Raw genomic sequence first — 23,899 nt, 5'->3', positions numbered from 1 at the left:
AGGAATGAAATAACACCCTGTGTAGCAACATGGATGGACCTGGAGATTATCACACTAAGCCAGACAGAGAAAGACAAATATGATGTTGCTGGATGTGGAATCTAAAAAAAATGATTCAAGTGAATTTATTAATGAAACAGACGCACAGACTTCGAAAACAAACTTAATGGTTACCAAAGGGGAAATGTGGAGGGATAAACTGGGACTTTGGGATGAATTGATATACAAGGACTTACTGTATACAGCACAGGGAACTCTACTCAATGTCCTGTAATAAACTGTAAGGTAAAAAAAAAATCTGAAAAAGGGTGAATGTATGCATGTATACCTGAGTCACGTTGCTGTGCACCTGAGACTACACAGCTGGTAAATCAGCCATACTCCAGGATAAAATAAAAGTTTTTTAAAAAGGTAAGGTCTCCCAAATAGCCACCTCCTGGGACTAAAACAGGAGTTTCTCTCAGAGCTGAGGTTGCTTCCCGGGGGTAACAGCAAGCGGGTCCCCTTCTTTCTCTGCCGCCTGCTGGCCCTCCCCCACGCCCCACGGAACCTGAGACCCCATGGAACCTGAGCGCCGGGGGCGGGACCGCACCGATGAGCCTAACCGAGCCCACGAGGACGCCCTCACCTCCTTCCAGAAGATGAAGAGGGTCCCGCTGATGATGGTGGTGGCCGAGAGGAGGATCCGCAGGACAAGGGCTCGGCTCAGGATCTGGTCCTTGACGTTCCGCGGTGGCTGCCGGAGTGTGTCCCTGTCCACCGGCTCCACACCCAGGCTGCTCAGGACAAAACCAGATGGTTTGAAATAAACCACTGAAAAGATGTGCAGAGGTCGAACGCACAAGGTCATGGTGAAGTGACGCGCCAGGGTCCACGTCGAAGGCCTGGGCAGGCGTGGGCAGTGCCTCCAGGTCATCTCAGCCTCTCCTGCCTCAGTCCTCTGCCCCCTCCCTCATCGCCCGGCTCCCTTCGGTTCCTTCCTGGGTACCCCCACAGCCTGGACCCCACGGACAGCCCTGCAGGTCCTCTACCTGCGGGGTCACAGAAAAGCCCGCCCTTGGCCGACTTAATGATCTGAACAGCGCCTGGCCACCCCATCACCTGGAGGACCCTTCCACCCCAGCTTGGGCCTGGCCTCATCCAAGTTGGCCTGGAGAAATGGGATCTGGCTTCAGCCTGCCTTCAGCCAACTCTGAAATAGGATCAGCCAGCAGGGTGGTGTGGGGTCATCAAGGAGGTAGCATGCTGGGGGAGACCCCTCCAAGGCAGATACGGCTGGGGTCCATCTGTGCTCGCACCTCGTTCCCAGGAAGAGTGTGGAGAAGAGGTAAGCCTCTGGCCATGAGGGGAATGGAGCTGTCACTGGCGATGATTAGATCAGTAACAGTAACACTTCAGCGGCCCCACCTACCCTGTGCTCGGACACAGGGAAGCCCCTCGCATGCTCACGCAGGCCTCCCCACCTCCAGAGCCCAACCTGCCTCCTGTCTCTGCTGGCCTCACATCCCCTCCTCACTCATCCAGCCACTAATTCCCTAAGCGCCTGCTGTGTGCCGAGCACCACTGCAGAGCCGAGGACCCTGCAGGGAACAAAGCCTTCCCGCACAAAGCTGACATCCTAAAGGGGAGATGGATTATGATCAGATAAACAATGAAATAGTTTCCCCTCTAGGCAAAAATAAAGCAGGGTAGGGTGGCTGGGAGGGAGGAGGCTGCTGCTAGAGTAATCAGGGAGGACTTCTTGGAGGCAGTGACCAGAATGCAGGTAGCCCAGGGAGAGCCTTTGAGGCAGAGTTTGCCATTGCCCGGCCAGCCCACCGGATGCCTCTTCCCGTGCTCAGTGTGTCCCCCTCATCGTGTCCCCCCGCATGTCCCCACCAGCCCACTGCCTCACCTCTGCGCTGGCGGCCCGTCCATGATGATGTTGATCCACAGGATCTGCATGGCGTTGAGGGGGTTGGGCAGGTTGCACACGGTGGACAGCGTGATGAGGCTCAAGGCTGAGATGCTCCTGCAGGGCACACACGGCAGGTCACCAGCTGCTCCCAGACCTGGCCGCTAGGGGGCGCCAGCCTGGACTTACGTGCTCAGCTGAAAGCGGACAAAGTTCTTGATATTATGAAAAATCCCCTTGCCTTCCTCCACTGCGTTCCTGCAAGAGAGGAGAAAGCGTTTACTGACAAAGACGGCAGGGTAGGAAGGGTCAGCCACCTCCGTCAGTCGCTAAGGGAAGCGATGGTGTCACGAGTGGTAACGTTTCTCCTTGCTGGCGTTCTTGGGAATAGTAGAGAAGGGGAATGTCCTAATAGGTGTCACTAGCCCCTGGGGACAGGTCCCTGAGCCACAGTCACCCTCTGTCCGAAGATTGCACACAGATCATTCTCTCATCCAAGCCCTGGGACCCCAGCCCTCACCCAGGACTCCCAAAGTGCCTCCTGCCCCTCGGCGATTCACCCAGGAGAAGGGGCCCCGACCCTGCTTTCCGTGGTGGCTGGGCCTGGGGACACCGTGTTCATCCACCACAGCAGAGCAGGGGGCCGCCACCCCAGGCACTTCTGTGACTAAGGAACCGCCTGAAGGGCAGCTTACATGATGGCCGAGAAGTCATCGTCCACCAGGATCATGTTGGCGGCCTCCTTGCTGACGTCGGTCCCCGTCTGCCCCATGGCGATGCCAATGTCCGCTGACTTGAGGGCGACTGCATCGTTCACCCCGTCCCCGGTCATAGCCACAATTGCCCCCGTCTCCTGCAGAGCCTTCAGAAAGAGGAGCCCCAGGGGGGCTGCAGCCTGAGCACCTACCTTCCAGACCCTTCTCTCCTGTCGCCCCTCATCTCCCTCCGCACCAGGCTCTCTCAGCCTCAGCTTTTCCATCTGCAAAGTGGGATCACAGTGCCTCCTTTTCAGGGCTGTGGTGAGCCCTAAACTAAGACCACAGGGGACAGTGCCTGTGTCATCTGTCACCATGACAAAAACTGGCCACCTGCTTCTACAAGGAAGAAGTCACCAGCCACTGCAGCTGCTGACCTTTCACACCCCCCAAAAGCAGCTCAGGGTGGAGATGAAGAGTGAGGGAGAAACCCACAGAACAGGCTAGCTATTTTCAGGAGCGGATGTTACAAGCCTCGATTCTTACATCCTTTCATATCCAGAAACGCGCTAAAAAGTCATCGACAGAGACATCTGCGCCCCGTGACTAGCACGTTCCAGCCTCTGCTAGAACGTGTGCTGTCAGCACGGCACCAGAGTCCCTCCAGCTGGCCTCCCGGCTTTGGGGCGGTTCCTCAGTGCTATCTGAGGCGCTGTCTCTGGGCTATCATCCTCATTCTGCCTCAAGTAAAACTTAACTCACAATTCTCACAGTGTGCTTTCTTGTTGTTTTCTCACTTGACAACCATTAACAAAGAATAATCAGTTTGTCCCCGTGAATCCATGTCGTGCCCAATAGGTATTAATATTTTCTTTGAAGAATGACTGGCACAGAGATTCACTCTGTAGAACTAAAAAAACCCCAAGTAACACAGAAGAGAAAAACACAAGCGTTAGAGAGCAACTTTTCAGAGCATCCGTGTGCAGGAAAAGCACGCGTCTGCGGGAGCCTCTCACTCTAGCCCCCTTGTTTTTGATGTACCGTCACACCAGCTCTCTCCCGGGCACTGCTGTGGGCCAGGCGGCTGCTAAAGGCCTCACGGGCTGGCTTCGTCCCACCCTCTTCTCTGCTGCCTTGTGAATTAGCTGGTATTGCTCACATTCTCCCCAGTTTACAGATGAGGAAACTAAGGCCTGGAGTTAAATACCGGAATACACCAAGAAGCACCCAACTAACCGAGGCTGGCCTCTGCGTTCCTCCCTTTGCACCACCCAGTTCCCACTCCCTGCCTTTGGTGGACGCAGCACGGGGCCTCCCCAGTTCTCCTCTCCCTAGAGGCTGGGGCAGCTGCCCTGGCGCCCCCGCTGGACTACCTGTGAGCAGAGCCGCCACCCCCTCCTCCTCGAGCTGTGCCCCGAGGGCCCAGAAGAGGCACACGACTGACCTTGATGATTTTGAGTTTGTGCTTTGGGCTGGTCCTGTAGAAGATGGACACCTGGAGCCGGAGCCAGAGAGGACGGAGCATCAGTGCTGAGGACGGGCTGCCCCGCCCCGCCCCACCGGCGAGCCCCAGGGGGACCCCACCTTCCCGACGCGCTTGGCCAGCTCGCCCTGCTCGGTGCTTTCCACCTCTTCCCCGGACATGGCACTCAGCTTCCCGTTGCACAGACCGATGTTCCTTCCTGGGACGGGAAGGGGACGGTCCTTTCTGAGGGCCTGAGCCTGTGGTCCCTGCCTTCGCCCCTCACTGTGCCTGCCTGACATCGGGCCCTGCCTTGGCCACTGGGAAAAGCAGGAACAAAACCGGCACCACCGCAGTTGGAGAGCGGCTGCTATGCTGTGCGAGCGCTCAGTCGTGTCCCATCCTGCGGCCCCGTGGACTGCAGCCCGCCAGGCTCCTCTGTGCATGGGATTCTCCAGGCAGGAATACTGGACTGGCTTGCCATTCCCTTCTCTAGGGGATCTTTCTGACCCAGGGATCGAACCTGTGTCTCTTGCATCTCCCACACTGCAGGCTGATTCTTTACCCCTGATGCCACCTGCTATGGTATGTGACTTTAATTCCATCCACAGAACTGGCAACAAAGGCCTTATATGATCCCCACTTTAGAGATGAGGAAACAGAGGGAGGTGGTTTTCCCAAGGTCACAGGGCAGGTAAGTGCTAAGACTGGACCTGCCATGGTTCTTTCTGTCTGATTCCAGAGGCTGGGATCTTCCCCTAGTGCCAAGCTGCCTCAAGACAAGAGGGGGAAGAAAACCAAGGTGCGACACCCCTCCCAACAGTAATAAATGAAGTAGGAGGAGGAGGGGGGAGCCAGTCCTCTGCCAAGGAAGAGCCTGAGGGTCAGAGTGGCTCACTGGTTTGCTAAGGGCACATGGCTAGTGGCACAAGACAGACTGGGCCTGTGGAGATGAGGTGTGATCATGGGTGGACGGACAGCCCGAGCACGCAGACGCTTCTCAGTGTGCACAAGGCCTTTCCCTCTTTGGGAGGACCTGCCGATGTTTGAGAGACAAACACCCACTCGGGCGGTGGGATGTGGGTCCTTGAATCTCAGAAATCTCTCCCTAGCACGTGGAAGGCAGGTGTGAGCTCTGCTGACCAGGTCCCTCGAGGAATAAACACTGGTGGTGGCCCGTGCCCCCCGCCCCTCCCGGGTACCTATCGCCAAGGCCGTCTCCAGAGCATCCCCCGTTATCATCTTCACGGACAAGCCCGACTCTGAGAGAACCTGGACTGCTTCCTTCACGCCAGCCCTGGGAGGGTCGATGATTCCGATGAGACCCAGAAACGTCAGCTTCCCCAGCTCGGGCCCAGAGGCCAGGGCCAGCACTGTGGACAGAGCAGGAAGGTTTGGAGAACTTTCGTCCCCCGTCGGCCATGGCCCCCACCCCATCCATGTGGGGCTGGGGCCCTAAGTTCCTGGACCACAGCAGGAAGGGAAGATATTCCCAGGGGTCCTCAGGCCCATGCAGGGCAGCAGCTTTTGACAGCTCACCCATGGTGGGGAGCAGGGCCAGCGACAACGTGCCCCATGAGAAATGGGACCCTGTCCACCGGCACATTGTCCCGCCCAAGGGAAGTGGCCAGGAGAACATCTGTGGCTGGCACATGGGGCGTTCCGACAGCCTACTGTCTCTCATTGCTCTGCCCTTCTCGGTCACTGCCAGCAGACTTGGGGTGGCAGCTATCAAGTCACGAAAAGGGTGCGGGAGGAACACAGGCGAGAGGACCGTGTTTCAGTAGCACAGAAGCCAGGCCCGGCTCAGGAGCGATGCTCCGAGGAGGGTGCTGTGAGAACTGTGTCGCCTTACTGATACTGGAGGGAGGCTGTGGCCAGGGAGTTTCAGCTGTGACCCCTCAGTCATCAGACTGTGCTGGAGATGCAGGGGGCTGTACCAGTGATGCTGGGGACATGTACAGTGATGCTGGGGGTGTGTGCCGGGGATGCAGGGGGCATGTACCAGTGATGCTGGGGGCGTGTGCTGGGGATGCAGGGGGCATGTACCAGTGATGCTGGGGACATATACAGTGATGCAGGGGGTGTGTGCCGGGGATGCAGGGGGCATGTACCAGTGATGCAGGGAGCATGTACCAGTGATGCTGGGGGTGTGTGCAGGGGGATGCAGGGGGCATGTACCAGTGATGCTGGGGACATGTACCAGTGATGCTGGGGGCGTGTGCTGGGGATGCAGGGGGCATGTACCAGTGATGCTGGGGACATGTACAGTGATGCTGGGGGTGTGTGCCAGGGATGCAGGGGGCGTGTACCAGTGATGCTGGGGGTGTGTGCCGGTGATACTGGGGGCGTGTGCCAGTGATGCTGGGGGCATATGCCGGAGATGCTGGGGGTGTGTGCCAGGGATGCAGGGGGCGTGTACCAGTGATGCTGGGGGTGTGTGCTGGTGATGCTGGGGGCATGTGCCAGTGATGCTGGGGGCGTGTACCAGTGATGCCTGGGGCGTGTGCCGGAGATGCTGGGGTGTGTGCCAGTGATCTGTGTGCCACGCCTCCCTTCCCACCCTGCGAAGCTCTGGCCCAGAGATCTGCCACATTCTCACCTTCGACACTGGTCAGCGAGCTACTAGCAATTTATAATTCTTGCCCCCTGCAAAGAAAACTAAGGCAATTGAAACCAATATAGCAAGCCAACGCTGCTCAGTTTCCCCTGAGGGAGTACACGTGTTCCAGAGTGCTTTCAGACGCTTCCTCTGATAACAGGCTGGCACAGGACAGCAGGGAGAGTAAGGTTTAATGTTCAGCCCATCAGGGAAGGTGTCGGCTCTGGTGCAGTAAGCTGGAAATGGCCAAGAAATGAAATGTCTGTTCATTTACAAGAACCCTGGCTTTTCCTGAAAGCAAGCCTTGAGCAAGACGACCAATCAGGAAAATCAGCGTTTCTGGGGCGGCCCGGTCACGCGTCTTAGAAAACTCAGGACCTCTCCTTGCACACATGAGGTACATCTGGGTTAACAGGTGTCATCTGGTGGCTAGGACGTGGAGGGCATCCTATGTTTCATCTGCCCAGGAGGGTCCACCCTGGCTTTGCTCCCATCAGCACCCTCCCTGACGCCCCTCTGATCATTACTGTGTTGACCAGGGACCACGCATTATGACACTTGAGAAGTGAGCATCGTGTGCAGACTCAGCGTAGGACTGGGAACACAGCCACTGACCTCGCAGGCCCAGGGATCCCATCTTCTTCTCCTCCTGCTGGCAGAAGGTTTGCTGCTGGGGCGTCAGTGGCAGGGGGATGCCCCCGTGGTTGTACGTGGTGCAGTAACGAATGACCTCCTCAAAGGCCCCCTTCATGAAGTACATATCTTCCTGCTCCTTGGAAAATACAGAGGGAAAAACACTGGAGGTCACTGCCTGCTTCAGCTCCTGGTGACCATCACCTCATCCACACGGAGGTATTCACAGTGGGGTCATTGATCTGTTTCAGTTAACAATGATGGTCTGGGATAAATTACCCCACTGGGAAGAGAAGTTAAGGCAATCCACGTGATGGAACCACACGCAGCCCAGAGAGGGCTGATCTGTGACCCGGACACCTGCCCCTGCATCAGGGTCCCTGGTCAATGTTGCTCAGAGCATCCACATGTTTCGCGAACTGGTCATATCCCAGCTTTTACATGTGTGACTGACTCCTAGGTGTCTAGTTCAGGGAGACTTCCGAGCGAGGGAGGCACCATGAACTTGGTTTACGAGGATGAACCCAAACGAGCAGCTGACCCTTTTCTGGTGTATCTGTTAAGCTCCGTCTCCCCTAGACCGTAAGCTCCAGGCGGCAGGTGCCTTGTCAGTATGACCCTCAGCCCTAGCACAGCGCCCACTTGCTCATGGTAGACACTGAAGGCGCTTGTATGCACTGACATGGAAAGCTGTCCAAGACATCATTTAAGGGAAAAAAAGCAAACTACACACGCTACACACAGCATGACCTTCTTTAGAAACTACCACCCCACGTGTTGCTGCCTGCACCTGTAGACTGGAAGGCCCGATCTCTGACTGCTGAGGGGCATAGTGGGAATGGGGGGTGGGCAGAGAGAGAAAAGGGGAAGGATTATCAGAAGCTTCCACTTTTTAAGTCACATTTCTATCATTTTTTTTTCAATGAAAATATATTATCATTGCCTTTGGAGGAAAATAAGATTTCAAGGTATTACAACATTGAAAAAAGTCCAGAACGCCTCTTAAGCACCAGGAATCTGTATTATACTCGTCCACTCGCGGCAAAGACCTGGGATAAGCTGGCTGAGATGCCTTCCACCGTGAATGAGATGGAAAATCTCAGCATAGACAAGACATGGCAGATTCCAGCAAGAGCAGAAAGTTTGGAGAAAAAGGTGGAAGGCAATAAAAATCTTTTTAAAGAGAAAGAAAGTTTTTTTTTTTTTTTTCAGTAGAAGATCTAAAAAGCTACAGAAAAAAAATTTTTAAAGGGGAGGGGGAAGATCGGGTGGGCTATCTCACCCAGGGAGAGCTGGTAAGAGGTTGGTACATACTCCCCTTGGTGGCTTAGAACACACACGTACACACGTACGTGAGGTCATCCGTCTATGGTGGACACTAGGGGGTGCGTCCCAGATCGTTCCCCCATTGCAACAGCTACATGAGCTCATATGTGTAAAGAACCCAGCACGACAGGAATGTGCCAGAAGGAGCCCAAGTTAGCAACGGGGTCAGCGTCATCAGTAGGAGCCTGTAGTCACTCTGGTAGGAATTACTCAGTCGCTGTACTGCAGGCCACCGAGTCTCATATGTGAACTTGCATCAGAACCCCCAGCGAACACAGCCAACTGGATTCCACCCTTGGAATATCTGATTCAGTGAGTCTGGGGCACAGCCTGAGAATCTGCATTTCAAACAAATTCCAAGGAGACGCTGCTGCTGGCCTGGGACCCCACTTTGAGGACCAGAGATTCAGAAGACAATCTCGAAAGTGGCCCCAAGATACTCAGAGCTTTCATCGCCATCAACTGTATTTTCACGTCTTCGGATGTCATAGAAGCAGCTGGGAACTTGAAACTCATCCCTTGAACTCTGCATTTTGCTTTGCTGGGGTGGGGGTGGGGGCTGGAAGGGGGCAGAGAGGCAACCTCACCTCGTTCTTGGAGCTGCATTGAACCGCCATCCACTTCTGCTCCGAACTGAACGGGATCTCTTTCTTTCGGACGTATGAATCTTTAATATCGCCTAAGTCCATCTGGGGTAATAAATGGGATGTTTTCAGTGAGTCATTCTAAACCAATCTCTATGCAAAGCTCAGTCCATTTAAATTATTCATTATTCAAACCACCTCGGGCAGATGAGAAATCCAAGCATTTAGCTCGTGGAGAAAGGCCATAGGGTTTCTGCCGGGAGGAATGTTTCAGACTTGACGAGGTGGCAGAAGGAGCCCCTGGGAGTGGGTGCCGGCGGTTACCCCTGGGGTCCCTGCCAGTGACATTCAGTTGATCTCTGATGCCTTTCAGGCCAGTTCCTGGACAGATCTGAGCCTCCATTTCCCCAGATGTAAACCAACCCTAATGCATCCCACTGGCCCCTCAAGGGGTGAAAATGGGTCCTTAGGGGGTGAAAAAAATCGAGTTCTTTTATGTATAAAGCACAGAAAAAAAACACATACAGTATAGGAACAGACATACAGTACATCTGTGATATTAAACACCTGCACACCTGCCTGTGTTAGTTGTTCAATCATGTCTGACTCTTTGTGACCCCATGGACTGCAGCCTGCCAGGCTGCTCTGTTCACGGGATTCTCCAGGCAAGAATACTACAGTGGGTTGCCATGCCCTCCTCCAGGGAACCTTCCTGACCCAGGGATCGAACCCAGGTCTCTGCATTGCTGGCAGATTCTTAACTGTCTGAGCCACCAGGGAAGGGTGGTGGGAACCTCCCTGGTGGCTCAGTGGTTAGGCCTTCTTCTTTCAAAGAAGGGTGTGGGTTCCATCCCTGATTGGGGAGCTAAGAATTCACATACCTCGAGGCCAAAAAACCGAAACGTAAGACAGAAACAATGTTGCAACAAATTCAATGAAGACTTTAAAAATGGTCCATATTTTTTTAAAAAATCTTAAAAAAAAAAAAATCTCAGGGAGGGCGTGATTAGGGGAAAAACACCTTAAAAGCCTCCTAAGAGGGTGCTTATTTAACTTACAAGCAGAGCACATCATGAGAAATGCTGGGCTGGATGAAACATAAGCTGGGACCAATATTGCTGGGAGAAATATCAATAACCTCAGATATGCAGATGACACCACCCTTATGGCAGAAAGGGAAGAAGAGTTAAAGAGCCTCTTGATGAAAGTGAAAGAGGAGAGTGAAAAAGTTGGCTTAAAGCTCAACATTCAGAAAACTAAGATCATGGCATCTGGTCCTATCACTTCATGGCAAATAGATGGGGAAACAATGGAAACAGTGAGAGACTTTATTTGAGGGGGCTATAAAATCACTGCAGATGGCGATTACAGCCATGAAATTAAAAGACACTTGCTCCTTGGAAGAAAAGTTATGACCAACCTAGAAAGCATATTAAAAAGCAGACACGTTACTTTGCCAACAAAGGTCCATCTAGTCAAGGCTATGGTTTTTCCAGTGGTTATGTATGGATGTGAGAGTTGGACCATAAAGAAAGCTGAAAGCTGAAGATTTGATGCTTTTGGACTGTGTTGTTGGAGAAGACTCTTGAGGGTCCCTTGGACTACAAGGAGATCCAACCAGTCCATTCTAAAGGAAATTAGTCCTGAATACTCATTGGAAGGACTGATGCTGAAGCTGAAACTCCAATATTTTGGCCACCTGATGCAAAGAACTGACATTTGAAAAACCCTGATGCTGGGGAAGATTGAAGGTGGGAGAAGAAGGGAACAACAGAGGATGAGATGGCTGGATGGCATCACTGACTCAGTGGACATGAGTTTGAGTGAACTCTGGGAGTTGGTGATGGACAGGGAGGCCTGGCATGCTGCAGTCCATGGGGTTGCAAAGAGTTGGACACGACTGAGTGGCTGAACTGAACTGAAGAGGGTGTCACAGGTTACATGTATCCCTAAAGACACATTGAAGGTCTAACTCCCCAGGGCCTGTGATGGGGTCTGATGTGGAAATAAGGTCATTGCAGGTGTGACAACGTTAAGATGAAGTCACTGGGGGAGATGATTCCAGTATGATTGGTGTCCTTTAAGGAAGAGGACCCAGCCACGTGAAGACCTGCCTCACTCAGACAGGACCTTGAATCCCGCTACTGATCCAGCTCCCAGTGAAAGGACTGCCCACGTGGACAGCACAGACCACCTACCTTCATTGCCAGGGCCATCAAGGCGCCCTCTGTTGGCTGCCCCATCACGGTGTTTTTTCTGATGATGGCGTTGTTGGCGACACAGCCAGCCTGCAAGGTCGGGGAGGGGTTTCTGAAGGTCGTTTGTTAGTGTTTGGAGCTACACCCGTCAGGATCCCAGGCACACTCAGGCGTGTGAAAAGGTCCAGCCCTGAAGGCTTGACCAGTTTTCGGGCCTGGGCTGGGGTGGCAGGGAGGGACAAATTTACTCTTCAAAATGTGCCAGAGTCCCCACTGTGCAAAAGTCACACGGTAACACTGGGTTGACCAGGAAGTTCATTCAGGTTTTTCCACCACATTTGAATGTACTTTTCGGCCAACCCAATAATTTACTGACTCAGCTGAATGCTGTCTGTCACAAAGCCATCCTGAGGACTGAGAATGGGAAGGGAGACAGACTGGGGCTCACGTGTGTGAGGCCCCGCTGATGGGGATGTGGGCCTTCTAATCAGGGTGACGATGTGTCTTGGGATCAGACTGTGGTGACCACCTCGTGAAGACACTGCGACCCACTGAACTGTACTCTCTGCGGTGGTGAATTCTGTGGCAGGTGATCTATAGCTCAATTTAAAATAACTGAAAAAGTAGAAACAGCTAAGGAAAGAACACGGGGGTGAATGCAGGGGTGTGAGGGGAGGGAGAAAGCAGCAGAAGTAGGGGGTCCCAGTTCTTCCCTGACCTCCCACCTCTCCATCTCTATCTGGGCCGTTTTGATAACCTGACCCCTGGGGTGTGGCCTGGTTGTCACCAAGAACCAGTTGGTCCAACTGCCATCTCTATCTGCAGACAGAATCCCCATCAGCTCTGTTTAAGATGCGTGTTTATTTCCAGGGCAGCACTGTTGATGCTTACCTCCACTAATTTCCCCACCGAGACGTTGGAAAACTGCTTAATGACTTCCTTGGAGGGTAAAAGGCAGACGGTCCCATTGCCGTTGTAGCCAACTCCACTGACCTGCAGGGCAAAGCCGCAGAAAGGCGTGTCCCTGGGAGGCAAAGAGATGCTCCCCTGGCTGACACGTATCTTTTTTCTGGGGGGAAGGGTCCACCCTTGAGGACATGGTCCCACCACGAGCAAGGCTTCAAGCATGACCGTGTCCCCTGCAGAACTAAGAATTCATCAGATACCTAGTGCACTTCAGTATTGCAACAGGGCGTCTTGCAGTCAGTAAAAACTACGGCTGTGAAGACCAAAGTTATGTTCTAGAATGGGGTGGACAAGCTTGTTACAGAGCCAGACAGCAAATGTTTTAGCCTTTGCAGCCCATGCAATCTGAGTTGCAGTTACTCAGTGGTTGGCGTGCGAAAGGAACCGCGGACAGTGTGCAAACCACCAGGGTGCAGCATCGTGCCAGCCAGGGGGTGGCTGCCTTCCATCAGTCATGCTCTCGCTATTTGTATTAATGGCAAGGAAACTGTCCAATAACCCACGTTTATGTCTTCCTTATTGTTTTCTGGAAGACTGTGTGCTTTCTCTGAGAAGATGAAGGTCTGGCAGGGCACTCCTTGGTCTCAAACCTTATGAATTCACATGGACTCACCTCGGCGTGGAGCCCATCAGATGTTATGAGTTGGGTGACAGTCATTTCGTTGGCAGTCAGAGTCCCCGTCTTATCGGAACAGATGACGTTGCAGCAGCCTGGCCCAGGAAGATGTCAGAGTTGATGGGAGAGAGAGGTCATCACCATCAACTCTCAGCCTTACCAAACACTCAGGCTGAATTATCATGGCACCAAGAAGCCCATTCAGTCCGATTTGTAAGTATTCAACCAGCGGGAGCTCCTTACCTAAGGTCTCCACGATCGGCAGCTTCTTCACAATGACTCGCTTCCGGGCCATGCGTAGCACTCCCAGGACCAGTGTAACCGTGACGACGATGGGCAGACCCTCAGGGATGGCGGCCACAGCCAGGCTGGATGGAGAAGGCCACATTAAGTGCATGTGAAGTCCAGCTGACGTTGACCACGTGTTTGCCCGGTGACGCTCACCTGTGGTTTCTCCACCTCTCTGTTCTATTCTCTGCTCCCCATCCCATGATCCACCTGCCTCCTGCTTCAGTGTCCACTGCTCTGAGCTTTCCCCCTGCAAAACCCTGTTCTCAAAAAAAACAAAAAACAACCCTGTTCTCCTGTCAGACATCCGCACTTTAGTGTGAATTAGTCTGTCTAACATTTTTCCTGTTTAAGTACTTTTGCATTTAAATTGTTGCTATTATAAAAGTCTTGGACCCTTGAAAGAAATTTCCAGAATCACACAATAAGTGGACTTCTTGGGTTCAGAAAGTCCCTGGGTTAGTCTAATGGTTTAGACAGTTTCTGTGAGAAAACCAGACACGGACATGAAAACTGGGGGAGACGACGTAACTCAGCGAGGCCTTTGCCTAGCTTAGCAGGTTGTTTTGGTGTCTGCTCACTTCCTGAGGACCCCTCCCCACTGTTTCTGTACCACGTGGCCCCCGCCCTCCACAGCTGATTGGATTAGAGGAGAGCAAGTGATTCAAGTTGAACCAATGAGCTCCTCCTTTGGGAATCTGCATTGGAAGCACAGAATCCCCTTCCTGTGGGCAGTGCTGTATCTTGCCAGTGACCTCAGACCCATGGGGGAGGCTGGAGGGGAGGCAGACTGCAGAGCTGTGCAGTGAGCGTCACCACACCACACCACACCCCAACGGGGCTCGCCCTTTTTGCACAGCAGAGGCCTGCAGGTAGTAAATATTTGCTGAACACACAGGAATGAGTGAATACATGGCAAGTGCAAGAGCTCAGACACACCCTGGCCTCACACATACTGAGTGCTCTACACAGGTGGTCCATAACCAGAAAGCTTGGCTGATGATCTCCATCCAGCCAGAGCCACACTCGGCTACAGTATTTCATCAGATCGGAGGTGCTGTTGATTAGAAAGGGCACCATTACCTTGTGCATCACTAAAGAAAGGAAAAACACTGCCCATTAACCAACAACACAATGCTTTCTAATCACATCACTTGTGAGAAGCAGTCTGGCTGCAGAGAAGGTAAAAAGTGAAAAAGAGTGTACATCTTAGAAGTGAGGAAATATGGTATGTGAACGGCGACCTTTTACCCGGAGACAAAGACGCATTCAGGGGAAAGTCACATAAACCGAGGTGACAGAGTCTGGTCAAGAGACCGTGCCTGGTTTCCACAGTGACAGCAAGAAGGCTTCCTTGGTTTTATGGCATGGGCTGACAAGACCAGCTAAGCAAACATTTGCGAAGGGTTATTGCGGGCCCTTCCCTCCTACATGGCATGGGAAGGACATTGTGTGTGTCTGGGTGCTTTCGTCATAATAAAAAAATTAATTGGCAAACTAATAAAGATTAGGCTAGACCAGGAAAAGCTAGTGGAACTTGGCTCATCCTGAAGGTCCCTTGCAGCAGAGGGAAGCAGGAAAAAGTTTTTAAAAGGATGATCCTTGGGTTATTTATTTTGGAAAATCTCTTGCAAACTGGCTATCTTGCCATTTCTACCTTATGATTGAGAGGTTCTGAGTGATTTCACTTCTGCTAAAAACTGAAGAGTCTTGGGACTTCCCTTGCTCCTTCCTTCATACCTCTGCCCAGCCAGTCCCCTTCCCATGTGGTCCAGTGGCTGAGACTCCGGGTTCCCAATGCAGGGGCCCCGGGTTTGATCCCTGATCGGAGAACTAAATCCCACAAGCTGCAACTAAGAGCTCACATGCTGCAGCTAGGAGGCCCGGCACAGCCTAATAAAGAAATAAGTGTCAAAGACAAAGCAAAACTGAACAGCCTCATGTTTCCCAAGTCACAAGTGAAACAAAAAGAGTTGGTTTTCTTTCGAGTTTATTGGAGATAGAGTGTGATGAATGGGGTGAAAGGAGCTGTTAAGACCAGAAATCAGAAATAACCCTGGGGAGGGACTTCCCTAGTGGTCCGGTGGCTAAGATGCCACACTCCCGATGCTGGAGTCCTGCGTTTGATCCCTGGTCAGGGAACTAAGACCTGGTACAGCTAAATAAATAAATAAATATTTTCAAAAAAATCACCCTGGGGAGGTGGGGTTGGGGTGGATACAGGAGCCTATTCTCTTACAGAGCTGGAACTATTTAACAGTCTTTTTGGCTCATGGAACTTTCCACGGTTGATGACATGGGTCGGGACATGTCCTCACGTGGAGGAGGTTCTCATTCATAATGGTCTGAAGGCTCTGCTTTTTCTGGGAGCCCCTCACGGCTGAGGCTCACCCTCTGCCCCCACCCCAGCCTTTGAAAGACCTAGTCACCTGAGCCCCCTTTCCAGCACCCAGCCTTCCTCCCTGGCCCCACCTCTTGCTGGAGTCCCAGCTGGGGTGGCTGCAGCCACGGCCTCACTTCTCAGACTGATGCTTCCTGAACCGACAGCATCCGTATCCCCAGGGAGCCTGTTAGGAATCCAGGGTCTCCTATCCCCCCCAACCCCTAGCCTAAGTCACAGTCCCTGCAATCTGTTGGGGACAAGCTCTCCCGTGGACCCTCACGCGGTGAGGTTGGTTATGCTCAAGTCCAAGGCCCCCAGCTCTACAGCGTCCTCCTCTTCTAGGAAGCCCTGCCCTCGCCTCCTGTCCACAACACAGGCAGCAGGCCAGGCCCCTGCTCTCTCCTCCCGCACCTTGGAACACGCTGGGGTTCACGCCTCCCACCGCCTCTCTGTTCCAAAGAAGAGCAGAGATGGCCGCACAGCGCATGGAGAAGGGTTCTGAGGATGTGATTGGGCTCTGGAAGAAACGGGGCCTAAGAGGTTCCATGTGATCAGCCCCCAAGGGACCCCCCAACCCCCGCCGCCGCCCCGACCCCATCTGGTCTCATCCCCTAGCCAGCTGCACCTCCTTCTGGGTTCCGCGGATAAGCCAGGCTTGCTGCCTGCTCCATGCCTCTGCCCTGCCAGTCCTCTGCCGCCATTCCCATCTGAACGCTCGCCCTTCCCACCCCTAGCAGGTCCGCAGCTCTCCAGCTTCAACTCCTCAGAGAAACCTTCTCCAGCTGCCTTTTCTGGGGACACTCCTTCCGATCTCCCCATTTAATCCCTCTCTCAGCTGTCATCTCCTTTGCAGTACTTATCAGAAGTTGTGACTGTTTTGCTAACATTCACTTAAATTGCTCACGTCTGCTTTCCCTGCCAGCCTGCAGACTCCAAGGTCCAGCTCCAACAGCATTGAGTACACAGTGAACGGTTGCTCAGCAAACACGCGCGGGGCAAGCAAACAAGCCAAATGCCAGGGCTGCAGGGGGCAGGAGGAGAGTCCCTGTCCTGCCCGGGGGCACTGACCGGGACCCTGGCTTTGGAGCAGAATGCATGGGGTTGGCAGTCTGTCTCCTCCGCTCCCGGAATCCTGTAACTGTGGGCAAGTGTGCTGGCCTAAGCTCCAGCTTCCCCATCAGGAGACCAGCCTGCCCGGCAGAGTGGTCCATGATGAACAAGGCCACGTGTTCCTTCAGAGCCCCACCCCTCCTCGACCCTGGCTGTGCCCCCTTCACTTTCCTGAAGATTCTAGAACCGACTCACCTAGTGTACTCAACATTCAGATACAGACGCAAGGAAAAACGGCCATCGAAAGCCCTGGGTTCTGTTTTGCTTTATACCATTCAGGGCGCGCATGGCTCCGGAGACAGTCAGGTACCCTATTCAACTTAAGATCATGACTTTGTCTATTCAAAAGAACACCTTCGGGGACTCCCTGGTGGTCCAGTGGCTAAGACTGCACCCTCCCAGTGCAAGGGAACAGGGTTCCATCCCTGGTCAGGGACCTAGATCCGACAGGCCACAACTAAAGATCCCACATGCTGCAACTCAGCCCCAGCACAGCCAAATAAATAAGTACTTTAAAAAATCCTTAAAAAAAAAACAAAACCTCAAAAAAAAAAATAGTCATTGAATACTTCTGTAATAGGACACACACCTGCCCACAGGTGGACTTTGCCCGCCTGCCTCTCAATGCACACAGTGTCCCATGGTTTAAAAAGAGGCAATTGGAATGTTAAAAGACCCATACCTGAATCTCTTCCTACTGCTAACTGCCAGGTAAAGGCATCCATTCATTTATACACAGACAGACTTGACTAAGTACCAGAGATGTGTGCATCCCACCCCCACTGCAAGGTTCTCCTGCCTACACCGGCCGGCACCCCACGGCCTCCACACTTCACACCGGATGCCCCATCCACTGGGAGGTGCGTCACTGTCGTTTACTATAATGGCAGTTCCAACTCAGCTGTTTGCAAGCAGTTTCCTTTTTTTGTATAAATTAGAAAGGCTCCAAGGATCCTTGTAATAACAACTTTCTTAATTACCTGCTTTCTGTTTTCTTTGTTAAGGTGTAATTCACATATCATAAAACTCGCCCTTCTAAAGTATACAGTCCAATGGTTTTTTAGTATATTCAGAGTTGTATAACCATCACCATAATCACTTTTAGAACCTCTTAATCACCCTCTAAAGAATCCCCATAACTGTTGTGGTCCCTCTTTATTTCCTGACCTCATCTCCTGGCAGGCACTTTTTCTGTCTGTATGGATTTGCCTATTTGGGGCATTTTATGAGAACAAATGGCTTCCCTGATAGTTCAGTTGGTAAAGAATCCACTTGCAATGCAGGAGACCCCGGTTCAATTCTTGGGTCAGAAAGATCTGCTGGAGAAGGGATAGGCTATTCATTCCATTATTCTTGGGTTTCCCTGATAGCTCAGTTGGTAAAGAATCTGCCTGCAATGCAGGAGACCCCAGTTCGATTCCTGGGTCAGGAAGAGCCCCTGGAGAAGAGATAGGCTACCCACTCCAGTACTCTTGGGCTTCCCTTGTGGCTCAGCTGGTAAAGAATCCGCCTGCAATGCAGGAGACCTGGGTTGGATCCCCTGGAGAAGGGAAAGGCTACCCACTCCAGGATTCGACTTTCACTTCACTTCATAAAAACAAAGTCATAGTATGCGGCCATTTGTGTCTGGTTTCCTCCTCTTCGGGCTTCCCAGGTAGATCAGTACTAACGTATCTGCCTGCCAATAAGGAGGCGGATCCCTGGGTCGGGAAGATCCCCTGGAGGAGGAAATGGCAACCTACTCCAGTATTCTAGCATGAGAAATCCCAAGGACAGAAGAGCCTGGCAGGCTACAGTCCGTGGGGGTCACAAAGAGTCAGACATGCACCATCCATTCGCCCTCCTCTTAGCCTCATGTTTCTATGGCAACCACCCTGTATCAAATGCAGTGCTTCACTCTTTCTTGTGGCTGAATAATAACACACTGCATGTTGCTCATCTGTCCATTAATTGATGGGCATCTAAGTTTGTTTACATCATGGGTTTGATGTACTAAGTATACATTTTTGCTCACCAACATTAAATATTTAATAAATATTAAAATAATTTCCCACATATCACCTTTGGAAGTGGTCAAACAGGAGATGGCAAGAGTGAACATCAATATTTTAAGAATCAGTGACTGAATGGACAAGAATGGGCAAATTAATTCAAATGACCATTACATCTACTACTGTGGGCAAGAATCCCTTAGTAGACATGGAGTAGCCCTCATAGTCAACAAGAGTCCAAAATGCAGCACATGGGCGGCAATCTCAAAAATGACAGAAAGACCTTGGTTCATTTTCAAGGCAAACCATTCAACATCACAGTAACCCAAGTCTATGCCCCCAAAACTAATGCTAAAGAAGTGGAAGTTGCATGGTTCTGTGAAGACCTACAAGACCTTCTAGAACTAACACCAAAAAAAAAAAAAAAAAAAAATAGATGTCCTTTTCATCATAGGGGACTGGAATGCATAAGCAGAAAGTCAAGAGATACCTGGAATAACAAGCAAGTTTGGCCTTGGAGTACAAAATGAAGCAGAGCAAAGGCTAACAGAGTTTTGCCAAGAAAATGCACTGATCATAGCAAACACCCTCTTCCAACAACACAAAAGATGACTCTACACAGGGACATGACCAGATGGTCAATACTGAAATCAGATTGATCATATTCTTTGCTGAAGATGGAGAAGCTCTATACAATCAGCAAAAACAAGACCAGGAGCTGACTGTGGCTCAGATCATGAACTCCTCATTGCTAAATTCACCTAATTTGAAGAAAGCAGGGAAAACCACTAGGCCATTCAGGTATGACCTAAATCAGAACCCTTATGATTATACAGTGGAAGAGAACCCCATAACTGTTGGGGTCAAATAGATTCAAGGGATTAGATCTGGTAGACATAATACCTGAAGAACTATGGATGGAGGTTTGTAACATTGCATAGGAGGTGGATCAAAACCATCTCCAAGAAAAAGGAATGCAAGAGGCAAAATGGTTGTCTGATAAGGCCCTACAAATAGTTGAGAAAAGAAGAGAAGTGAAAGGCAAAGGAGAAAAGGAAAGATAAATCCATCTGAATGCAGAGTTCCAAAGAATAGCAAGGAGAGATAAGAAAGCCTTCCTCAGCGATCAATGCAAAGAAATAGAGGAAAACAACAGAATGGGAAAGACTAGAGATCTCTTCAAGGAAATTAGAGATACCAAGGGAACATTTCATGCAAAGGTGGGCTCGATAAAGGACAGAAATGGTACAAGACCTAACAGAAGCAGAAGATATTAAGAAGAGGTGGCAAGAAGAACTGTACAAAAAAGGTCTTAATGACTCAGATAACCACGATGGTGTGGTCACTCACCTAGAGCCAGACATCCTGGAGTGTGAAGTCAAGTGGGCCTTAGGAAGCATCACTCTGAACAAAGTTAGTGGAGGTGATGGAATTTCAGCTGAGCTATTTCAAACCCTAAAAAATAATGCTGTTAAACTGATGCACTCAATCTGCCAGCAAATTTGGAAAACTCAGCAGTGGCCATAGGATTAGAAAAGGTATAATTATTGGATTTCATTCCAATCCCACAGGGCAATGCCAAAGAATGTTCAAACTTCCACACAACTGCACTCATTTCACATGCTAGCAAGGTACTTCTCAAAATCCTTCAAGCTAGGCTTCAGTAGTACATGAACCAAGAACTTCCAGATGTACAAGCTGGATTTAGAAAAGGCAGAGGAACCAGAGATCAAATTGTCAATATCCGCTGGATCATAGAAAAAGCAAAGGAATTCTAGGAAAACATCTACTTCTGCTACGCTAAAGCCTTTGACTGTGTGGATCACAACAAACAGTGGAAATTTCTTAAGGAGATGGGAATACCAGATTCACCTTACCTGCCTCCTAAGAAATCTGTATGCAGGTCAAGAATCAACAGGTACAATCAGATATGGAACGAGTTGGTTCAAAATTGGAAAAGGAGTATGTCAAGGCCATATATTGTCACTCTGCTTATTTAACCTATGTGCAGAGTGCATCACACGAAATGCCAGGCTGGAAGAAACACAAGCTGGAATCAAGACTGCCAGGAGAAATATCAGTAACCTCAGATAAGCAAATGACACCACCCTAATGGCAGAAAGCCAAGAGGAACTAAAGAGCCTCTTGATGAAGGTGAAAGAGGAGAGAGAAAAAGTTGGCTTAAAACTCAACATTCAGAAAATGAAAATTAGGGCATCCAGTCCCATTACTTCATGGCAAATAGATGGGGAAAAAATTGGAAACAGTGACAAATTTTACATTCTTGGGCTCCAAAATCACTGCAGACAGTGACTGCAGCCATGAAATTAAAAGATGCTTGCTCCTTGGAAGAAAAGCTATGACAAGCCTGGATAGCATATTGAAAAGTAGAGACATCACTTTGCTGACAAAGGTCTCTATAATCAAAGCTATGTATTTTTCCAGTAGTTGTGTACTGATGTGACAGGTGGACCACAAAGAAGCTTGAGTGCTGAAGACCCAATACTTTTGAACTGTGGTGTTGGAGAAGACTCTTGAGAGTACTTTGGAGATCAAACCAGTCAATCCTAAAGGAAATCAACCCTGAATATTCATTGGAAGGACTGATGCTGAAGCTCTAATACTTAGGCTACCTGATGTGAAGAGCTGACTCACTGGAAAAGACCCCGATACTGGGAGAGACTGAGGGCAGGAGGAGAAGGGGAGACAGAGGGTGAGATGGTTGGATGGTATCAACAACTCAGTGGACAAGAGTTTGAGCAAACTCCAGGAAATAGTGAAGGACAGGGAAGCCTGGCGTGCTGCTGTCCATGGGGTTGCAAAGAGCTGGACACGACTGAGTGACTGAGCAACAACGTATCACCTGAACCATGTTACAGACAACACAAGGTGGGGGTTCCACCCCGTGGAAGCCAAGAAGGGCCTGAGTGGCTCCTTCACATCCCAGACCACCAGTTGCCCCTCTGCTGGGACAAGCCTCTATCCCCAGGCAGCCATGGAAAAGCTGTGGCAATTTCACAGCGCCTACCTCCCCCTGCCTGCCTCTGCTCCTCCAGTGGGATGTGGGCTGGGCTGGTCGTTTATGTGCATCGCCAGGCTGGGGAAGGCAGGTTCCTGGGCTTAAAGCCCAGACCCTGATTCTGCTCCCTTCCGTCAGCCGTGTGTCTTCTGTCCTCTCCTGCAGCCACCTCCATAAACCAAGGGCTGAGTTCCAAATGCTAATTAGAACACACACCCACCTTGTGCTCAGCCTGACTGCAGGCACCTGCAAGGGGCACCAGGGCATCTTCACGCACCCCTAGGAGGGTTGATGTTACCCTCATTTACAGAGGAGGTCACAGAGAACCAGAAAGTGAAGATGCTTGCCTGGGGTGGCCCAGCTAGCAAGCGGCAAAGTGTCGGTCGCTCAGTCATGTCCGACTCATTGTGACCCCATGCACTGTAGCCCACCAGGCTCTTCTGTCCATGGGATTTCCCAGGCAAGAATACTGGAGTGGGTAGCCATTCCCTTCCTCGGGGGATCTTCCCAACTAGGGATCAAACCTGGGTCTACTGCTTTGTAGGCAGATTCTTTACTGTCTGAGCCGCCAAGGAAGCCAGCAAGTGGCAAAGGCAGAAACTAAACTGGGCAAGCTGGTTCTCAGTTCAGTTCAGTCGCTCAGTCGTGTCTGACTGTGACCCCATGGACTGAGGCACGCCAGGCCTCCCTGTCCATCACCAACTCCCAGAGTTTACTCAAACTCATGTCCATTGAGTCGGTGATGCCATCCAACCATCTCATCCTCTGTCGTCCCCTCCTCCTCCCGCCTTCAATCCTTCCACAGAACTGACTCATTTGAAAAGACCCTGATGCTGGGAAGGATTGAAGGCTGGCTCTGGAGCCATATTTAGCCAGGAAGACATAAACCCATGGCTCGAGGGACAAGGACGAGGAGCTGTCATTCCCTTTTCTGACGTTCGTTGGACACCCCCACCTACCAGACAATGCGTTGCCGGGGGACTGGGGCTTGGAGGGGAGGGGCTGCGTCTGCCCTACATCATTCCTGCCCCCCAAACTCCCCACCTTCTCTTGCTGCACAAATGAGGGGCAACGGCCCAGCTGTTACCTGACTCCGATGGTGAACATGCTGAGCAGATGTTTCCCTTGCAGCCAGCCAATGAACATGATCAGGCCTGGGAGGAGATGGAAACACACACATAAGTACATACATACACATACACACACACACACACACACATATGTATATATACAGGCTTAAGGAGAAGAGGGCAGCAGAGGACGGGATGGTTGGATGGCATCACCGATGCAGTGGACGTGAATTTGAGCAAACTCTGGGAGATAGTGGACAGGGAAGCCTGGTGTGCTGCAGCCCATGGGGTTGTAAAGAGTCAGATGTGACTTAGCGACTGAACAACAGCAACAGAATGTTTACAAATGCACGCACACACCCATCCACACACACACAAGTACATCTGAAGGCATTCCAAACTCATTTCCTAGCGTTTACGGGAATACAGACACAGGACAATTATGAATAACTTCAAACACTTGTCACGTCTCCCATCTTTAAGGAAGAAACTCTCCTGCTTACGAAGGAGGATGGTTTTCCTTTTGCAGGAAAGGATCAAGTCAGTTCAAGTAAAAGAAAGAAACAGCCACCCAGTTTATTTGGGGCTGTCTGCAACATTTCTGTGCTATTCCAGAAGTGTCCCACAGGCTGTATGTTTACAGGACTTGCCCTGAGGTTTCTGATGTGACCAACAACAGCCGCTCCCCTGATGGGCTCACAAGCTGCTCTCTCTTAACTGATTTTATTCTGCATTTTGGTGATTAAAGACATTCCTTATCCCATTTTTCTCTTTCATCAATTGTTGACCCAGTATTTAAACACCAGACACTGTGTTAGACATGGGGTATGTGGACAGAGATGGAGCCTTCAGGTAAGGAAGTGGATGACTCATGCTGGGGCCCATGAAAGGCCCGAGACGTTCTGGCAATGGGGAAAAGTTCAGGGTCCGCCAGGCATGGCCTCAGTTTGCTCATCTGTAAAGTGGGGGAAATGACTACATCTTCCTCAAGTGCCGGGGTCCAGCCCCGGTGGATCCAGGGAATTCGAAGGGTGGACGGCGTTGGCGTGGAAAGACTTGTTT

At 51.2% G+C, this 23,899-nt stretch overlaps 1 protein-coding gene across 4 annotated transcripts in view; it reads right to left on the bottom strand.

The window, feature by feature from the left end:
- ATP2C2 (ATPase secretory pathway Ca2+ transporting 2) overlaps positions 1–23,899 on the bottom strand; it is an 82,052-nt gene that overhangs the window by 4,933 nt on the left and 53,220 nt on the right. For 2 of the 4 annotated variants that reach the window (XM_069549645.1, XM_069549647.1), the window contains exons 11-24: positions 22,855–22,921; positions 13,220–13,344; positions 12,974–13,071; positions 12,286–12,387; positions 11,395–11,484; positions 9,200–9,301; positions 7,269–7,425; positions 5,254–5,424; positions 4,174–4,271; positions 4,034–4,084; positions 2,590–2,756; positions 2,084–2,152; positions 1,895–2,011; positions 629–776 (exon numbers count right to left, since the gene is read on the bottom strand). In XM_069549645.1, coding sequence (XP_069405746.1) covers positions 629–776; positions 1,895–2,011; positions 2,084–2,152; positions 2,590–2,756; positions 4,034–4,084; positions 4,174–4,271; positions 5,254–5,424; positions 7,269–7,425; positions 9,200–9,301; positions 11,395–11,484; positions 12,286–12,387; positions 12,974–13,071; positions 13,220–13,344; positions 22,855–22,921 — 1,562 coding nt within the window. The remainder of the gene's footprint in view (positions 1–628; positions 777–1,894; positions 2,012–2,083; positions 2,153–2,589; positions 2,757–4,033; positions 4,085–4,173; positions 4,272–5,253; positions 5,425–7,268; positions 7,426–9,199; positions 9,302–11,394; positions 11,485–12,285; positions 12,388–12,973; positions 13,072–13,219; positions 13,345–22,854; positions 22,922–23,899) is intronic. The other 2 variants (XM_069549646.1, XM_069549648.1) reach the window with 1 other exon arrangement.

This window comes from Ovis canadensis, chromosome 14 (assembly GCF_042477335.2).
Source record: "Ovis canadensis isolate MfBH-ARS-UI-01 breed Bighorn chromosome 14, ARS-UI_OviCan_v2, whole genome shotgun sequence".
Lineage (NCBI taxonomy): Eukaryota > Metazoa > Chordata > Mammalia > Artiodactyla > Bovidae > Ovis > Ovis canadensis.
Note: the sequence above shows the minus strand (reverse complement) of the source record. Positions and strands in the feature narration are given on the sequence as shown.